This window comes from Microtus ochrogaster, chromosome 6 (genome assembly GCF_000317375.1).
Source record: "Microtus ochrogaster isolate Prairie Vole_2 chromosome 6, MicOch1.0, whole genome shotgun sequence".
Taxonomy (NCBI): Eukaryota; Metazoa; Chordata; class Mammalia; order Rodentia; family Cricetidae; genus Microtus; species Microtus ochrogaster.
This window is the reverse complement of record NC_022013.1, coordinates 77113464-77120321: the sequence shown is the minus strand read 5'-3', so window position 1 is coordinate 77120321 and position 6858 is coordinate 77113464. Positions and strand designations below refer to the sequence as shown.

General features: G+C 49.0%; 1 protein-coding gene across 2 annotated transcripts in view; it reads left to right on the top strand.

Annotated features, from left to right (window-relative positions):
- Positions 1 to 4028: 4028 nt before the first annotated feature.
- Positions 4029 to 6858, top strand: part of Flvcr1 (feline leukemia virus subgroup C cellular receptor 1) — a 17825-nt gene continuing 14995 nt past the window's right edge. Inside the window, exon 1 of one of the 2 annotated variants that reach the window (XR_003377047.1) lies at positions 4029 to 5113. Coding sequence is in view for 1 of the 2 variants with exons in the window: in XM_005348868.2 (XP_005348925.1) it covers positions 4116 to 4835 (720 nt within the window). In the remaining variant the exon portion in view is untranslated. The remainder of the gene's footprint in view (positions 5114 to 6858) is intronic. The other variant, XM_005348868.2, reaches the window with a different exon arrangement.

Here is a 6858-nt window from a genome sequence, read left to right as displayed (position 1 = left end):
TCAGAAGAAATCTCAGACATCATACAGCTCAGTTTTCTGAGAATTCTGTGGAATTCAGGAATTGTATCCCTAACATACCTGTTCAGACAAGTTTTTAATGCTCGTGGGGATGATGTCGGTAGTCACGTGGTCGCCCAAGGAAAATGGTGGTTCATCTGACTGTTGACTGCCTCTGGTCAAAGAAGGGTGTCCTTGTCAGGCAGTGAGCTTGTGAGATGAACCGCCCAATGCTTTGCTTCAGGAGAACCAGGAGCACCCTGAGAGCACCCACTGGGGACGGACCCTACCACTATATATTCAAGTTGAAAGTGCTTGGCGTGAACAATTGCACGACAATCTGTTGGGGAATATTATTTTAAGGTGTGTTGTTTTTGTTTATGCTGCACTTGTTTAATGCCGTGAAGCTGCAAATCCGTGTCTATTTGAAACACCTGATGGTCTAATAAAGAGCTGAACGACCTGTCGTGAGGCAGGAGCGAGGATTGGTAGGGCTGGCAGGCAGGGGGTATAAATAGGAGAAAAAGAGGAAGAGGAGAAGCAAGAGAACAAGGGTTGAAGGACATCAGGGGTCAGCCACCCAGCCAGCCGTGGAGTAAGAGTGAAAATAAGATATAGTCGAGATAATTTAAGCGAAGAAAACCTGATAAGAAACAAGCCAAACTAAGACCGGGCATTCCTAACTAAGAATAAGCCTTTTGTGTGAATTTTCTGGGAGCTGGGTGGTAGGCCCCTTACCGCCCTCCTGTACTAAGTGACAGTACGGCACTACTCCTGTATTGCAGCGCCTGCTCTACAGGACCATTCGCAAGCCAGGCAAGGTCCTGGAGACTTAAACACACAAAGACACACAGACAGAGACACTGCTCATCCTTGAAACAGGAATGCCTCAAGAATGCCACCTTTATTGTGTTCAGGGGCGGCTTATATAGGGATAGCCATGCCCCAGCCAAACCCATCAGAAATCACTCCCCTGCCATCAGAAACTCCTGAGGGTCTCGTGCTGAGAGCAGCTGCAAGCATAACACATTGTTTACAAGAAATTCAGGATCTGGGGGTTCACAGCTCCCAACAGGCCCCTCCAAAAGCCAAAAGAGTAAAACATCACATAACAACAATCCAAGCAGGAGTATAACCTAAATTAATGAAAAACAATAAGATATGAGAAACACAAAGATATGAGCAGATAATAATGGGGGTAGTAGTGACTGAATATTAAAATAGGAAAAATCAGTGTCTCCTAGAAGGTGTAGTATTAACTAATCATTTATTTTTCACAACAATGCCATCAACAGTGACCTCATTTTACAGCTGCCCATACAGACACGTGTACACACGGGGGTGGGGAGACTATTCCAAGGCCACGTAGTCAAACAGTGAAGGAGCAAGGATTGGAACCTCTGAAGCCTGACATCCCCCCCACCCCCCGCCACACTGGATCACTCACCCGCTAACCCGAGAAAGCCTGGCACATACCAAGTCTTGTTCAACCTCTTACTCATCATAGTCACCCACAGAGGATTCTGCCACCCTATTACAGAGCAGCTGTGTAAAGTGCCCCAGGCCACACACCCAGTGAAAACTAAAGGTGGGGTTTACATCTACATAGCCAGCTGTGGTGTCCCTATACCTTTAATCCCAGCACTCAGGAGGCAGAGGCAGGAGGATCTCTGTGAGTTCAAGGCCAGCTTGATCTATGTAGTGGGTTTTAGGACAGTCAGTACTATGTAGAGAGACCCTGCCTCAAAAGTGTATGTATAGATAACCCTAATCATACACATGTGTGCATTCTGTGTGTATGTTTTGTGTGTGCGTTGTGTGTGTGTACCTATGTAGCCTGTCCTTAGTTATGATATGCTTTCCCATTTCTACAGACTCCCCTAGGTAGTAGGGTCCATGTACAGTTATAGTGTTAGAAACACAACTTTTCATGTGCAGGGAAGGCACGTGAGAAAGAACAAGAGTGACAAACATCTGTGGAGGAAAATTATTCTTATTGTCTATGCCAGAAACCCAGGCAGTTGTCAACCTGTCCTCGTCAGCGATGGAGAAGACGAGTGACCTTGAAGCGCAGCGTCCAGTCCCTGGATCCCCTTCCTCAACACTTTTGTTTAGGGCTGGGATGAAACACAACTGGTAGAGTGACTGCCTGCTATGCACAAAGCCCCGGGGTAGCTCCTCAGCACTGCATAAAACTGACCACGGTGGCACACAGCTGCAATCTCAGTCCTTGGGAGGCCAAGGCAGCGAATTCAAGGCCTGCCTAGGCTACATGAGACTCCGTATAAAAAACAAAACAAAAAATTCAAGTAGAATTTTCACATGTGGTCCCTACTGTGTTGTCTAGGCTGCCATGCTAGCTTTAAATCTGTGGGGTTGAGTGATTCTTCTGCCTTAGCCTCCAGGTAACTGGGACAACAGGCCTGTGCCACTGTGCCCAACTCAAACAGGTTTCTTCTGAGCCTTCACAGAACATTCCATGGTACCTGAGAACATTAGCAAGACACTGACGAATACTTAATATAAATTATGTTGAGTATTAAAAACACAATCAACTCGTGTTTTGTTTTGTTTTGAGACAGGGTTTCTCTGTGTAATAGTCCTGGCTGTCCTGGAACTTGCTTTGTAGACCAGACTGACCTCGAACTAAGAGACCTGCCTGCCTCTGTCTCCCAAGTGCTGGGACTAAAGGCGTGCACCACCACCCAGCTAACTCACGTTTTTATATATTCACAAAATATTTTTTATGTAAAGATGAATTAGATCCTACATTTATTTATATTTTTTCAGTCAAGAGACCATGACTCTGTAATGTAAAATGTCCAAATCAACATTTACAAAATCATATTGTGAAAAATGTATGTTTTCTCTCTCTTTTTTTAAATCATAGACTCTGTGTGTGCTTGTCTGTGTGTGTGTGTGTGTGTGTATGTATGTGCACGCACCCGCGTGGGCTGCTCCTGTGTGGAGGTCAGAGGACTATAACTCACAGGAGCCTGTTCTCTCCCTCATCGTGTGGGTGCTGAAGAATCAACTCAGGTTGGTAGACTTGGCAAAAGGAGACTTTACCCACTGAGCAGTCTCGCTTTATACACGCTTTTTCTTAAAATGAATTCATTTACAAAGTCCTTTGTGGAGCTATTCCCTAGAGCATGGGCAATTCCCAGCAGCTGCATCACCATCTACAAAGACTCACTATTAATTCCCCTCCTATCTCCCAAAGACCGAAGGTGAAAGCTCAGTCTGGCTCAGGCCTTGTGCAGGCACCTGCAGTCATTGGGAGTTCATTAGTGCCACAGCCATGCCTTGCCCATTAGACAGAGTTCATCCAGGCATGGGGGCGCCCATCTTTAATCCCAACACCCAGGAAGCAGAGACAGGTGGATCTCTACGAATTGCGGGTCGACCTGTCTCCACAGAGTCCCGAGCCAGCCAGGGCAACAAAGTGAGACCCGGTCTAAAAAAATAGCGGAAAGGAAAGGGAGGGGGAGTCTGTCAAAGTCTGGCACTCCGTGTTTCCACACAAAGCTTCCCAAAGGGATGTAGGCTGACTTTGTCGGTGGTCCAAAAAGCCCCTGAGACTTCTGGAGCTCTGTCCTCATCCGGTCCTGGTCACAGGATGGGAACAAGAGGCAGGCAGGGGCTGCGCCTTGTCCCATCGCCTTCGGTCCTCTGGGTGGATGGAGGCGGGTGGTTTCTGGCAGCACGAGCCTGCTCCTGACCTCTTCCCTGGCTGGACTGCAGCGCTCCCCGAGCTCCCCTTCCAAGGTAACCCGAGGTTACCCCGGAGCGAGCGCTGGAAGAGGCCTAGAGCAGCGAGCATCCAAGAGGAACGCCTCCCTTCACCGCCTCACCCGTTTGATCCCGCCTCTCTTCCCGGCAACTCCCTTGATTGGCTTCCCAGCCTGAGAGTGCGTCCAATGATTGGTCAGAGCGCCGTCACCCTGTGATACGCGGCGCCCTGGGGGCGGAGCCTGCCGGCGAGAGTCCGACTGCCCAGTGCGGCGCGCGCAGCTCCGCTTTGTCAGCGGGCGGCGCGGTAGAGCGCTCGGCCCCGGGCTTGGAGCGTGGAGCCGGCGGGGAGAGTAAAGGAGCGGCGGGGCGGGGAGCTGGGAGGCATGGCGCGGCCCGACGATGACGACGAGGGGCCGGCCGTGGCTCCTGGGCACCCGCTGGAGAAGGGATACCTTCCGGTGCTGAGAGGCGCCCCGGACGGGGAGGCGCACGCGGAGCTGCAGGAAGGGCCTGAGGCGGAGATCGGAGGCCCGGAACACGGCCCCGTGATCGCGGGAACCCCGGACGGACCCCAAGCCCTGCTGGCAGCGGAGGAGGAGACCCAGGCCCGGCTGCTGCCCGCAGGCGGTGGAGAGGACGACCCGGTCCCCACGCGCTCCCCGCGCACGGCGCTGTCTCCGCGGCGCTTCGTGGTGCTGCTCATCTTCAGCTCGTACTCGCTGGTGAACGCCTTCCATTGGATCCAGTACAGCATCATCAGCAACGTGTTCGAGGGCTTCTACGGCGTGTCGGCGCTGCACATCAACTGGTTGTCCATGGTGTACATGCTGGCCTACGTGCCCCTCATCTTCCCGGCCACCTGGCTGCTGGACACGCGAGGCCTGCGGCTCACGGCGCTGCTGGGCTCCGGCCTCAACTGCCTGGGCGCCTGGGTCAAGTGCGGCAGCGTGCAGCGGCACCTCTTCTGGGTCACCATGCTGGGGCAGAGCCTGTGCTCTGTGGCGCAGGTCTTCATCCTGGGCTTGCCCTCCCGCATCGCCTCCGTGTGGTTTGGACCCAAGGAGGTGTCAACGGCTTGTGCCACCGCGGTGCTGGGCAATCAGGTAAAGACTGGAACGACTTGCTACTGGGATCCTCTTAAGGACGGTAGGAAGCCGGTAGGCGGGGCTGGGGCGACGGTCGGTGGGTAAAGAGCATACGGTAAAAGCGTGAAGACTGAGCGCCAGCACCACGAGAAAAGCCGGGCTTGGTGGCCCCAGGTTGTTTCCCAGCCAGCACTGACAGGTGAGGGGGACAGCTCCAGTGAAAGAACATCCGAGATTGCACTCTTGTTTACACACAGGCACGCACGGAAGCTTTGGCAGTGAAGGAGATCTCCTAGGTAAATTTGTCACCGCTGCAGAAGGATGGTGTTGAATTCTGTGAAGTTTGTTTCCATACTGAATGTCCTTGGAACAGCCCCGATTTAATTGTACTTGTAGTGAAGCCAGCCCGGTAGGTGCTGAGCAGGTCTAAGTGAAAGCTCAGTAAATGGTCATAGAGACTTGGCAATATTACTGAGTTCAGTTGTTAGCTCTTAGCAGCCAGGCAGTGGAAGGCAAATCGCTGATCATGGAATGGTTAGTGGTTAGTTAGCCAAGGCTCCCTTAAGAAATGACCTTGTTTTCCCCTCCGTCATAAATTCAAATGCCACTGGAATTCCAGAAGCAACACTAGGCAAAAGGCTTGTTTGGGGGCGTGTGTGCGCTTTGTTATTTATTTATTTATTTTGAAACAGGGTTTCCTTCACTCCTGCAGGCTGGCCTGGAATTCTCTGTGTACCCCTGGCAGACTCCTAGCTCTGGGAAATCCTGCCAGCCTCCCAAACACCTGACTGAGCCAACCCGCTGTTCCTTTTGCATTTGTTAATTTCAGCCAAGTTCTCTTATTGTGATTTAAATTCTTAATAGAGGGCACTTGTAACACCAGATGTTTTTGTCACTACTGTAAATGTCACCGTTGTAAAGGATATTTAGTATTCATTCAGTTGAAGGAAATCTAGTTGCCCCTCCCTTGTTATACATATATTGCTACATGCAGTTGTGTAACCAGAAAATGTTACTTTCCTACTTCAAATCCCACTTGGATCAAGATAGTGGTTTAAAAGACCCTAAAAGACTAAACGTGTGTGTTTAATTTGTTAGATTTACTTACTTTCTCTAAAAATGCAGAAGAGTCACCTAAACTATAATTGCCATGTAGTCAAAATAATTTATATTGATACTTTGACTGGTTGTTTCTTTATATTTGGATAGCAGATGTTTTCTCAAGATATTTTTGTTTCTAAATTCTATTCAAGATTAATGCTTCATTGGCCATAACAAAAATATTATCAACTCCCTATCTATGAAGCATCAATTTTATGGGTAATAAATGGAAACATTTACTTATGTTATGGGTGGACTTCCCTCTGTCGGCACATTCTGGGTCTTCCTGTATTCTCCTAAGGTGTTCTGTTCCTTCCTTGGCTCCTGTAAACTGGACAGTTGCTCATCATGACCCAGTGTGCATTTTCGGCCTCATTTATGGAATGACCATGCATATTAATATTCAGTGGTATCATGCAGTTACTGAGTGGCATTGAAGTGATTTATGGTCATTCAGCTTCCTATTATAAAGTTAGGACCTATTAGTTTCCACACATGATAGACAGGGAAATTGAAACTTTAAGGAATGGAATCATTTTCCAAAGGTAATAATACAACTTGTTCACACAGAAGTGTGTCTGGCTCCTGAATGGTAGCTTTTATCTTTTCAGGTCTCTAGAGGGAACCTTTGAAAATACAAGTGCTTTAAGTTCGCCAGTGGTTTCCCAGAGTCCTTAAATGTGAAGTCTTCGCTGTGAATTACAAAACCTCTTCACTGTATGTTTGGTTTCTTAAGCAGTGTCAAGCTTGCACTTGCACAAGGACCTTTGCAGAAACCTTCCTTCCGAAGCTTAGCATATTCTTCCTGTTCAGACTGCATGATTGAATACGCAGAGCCGCTCAGCTCTCTGCGAGTTCCGTTTGTCTGTCTTTCTTTCTTTCTTTCTTTCTTTCTTTCTTTCTTTCTTTCTTCTTTCTTGGTTTTTCTTTCTTTCTTTTC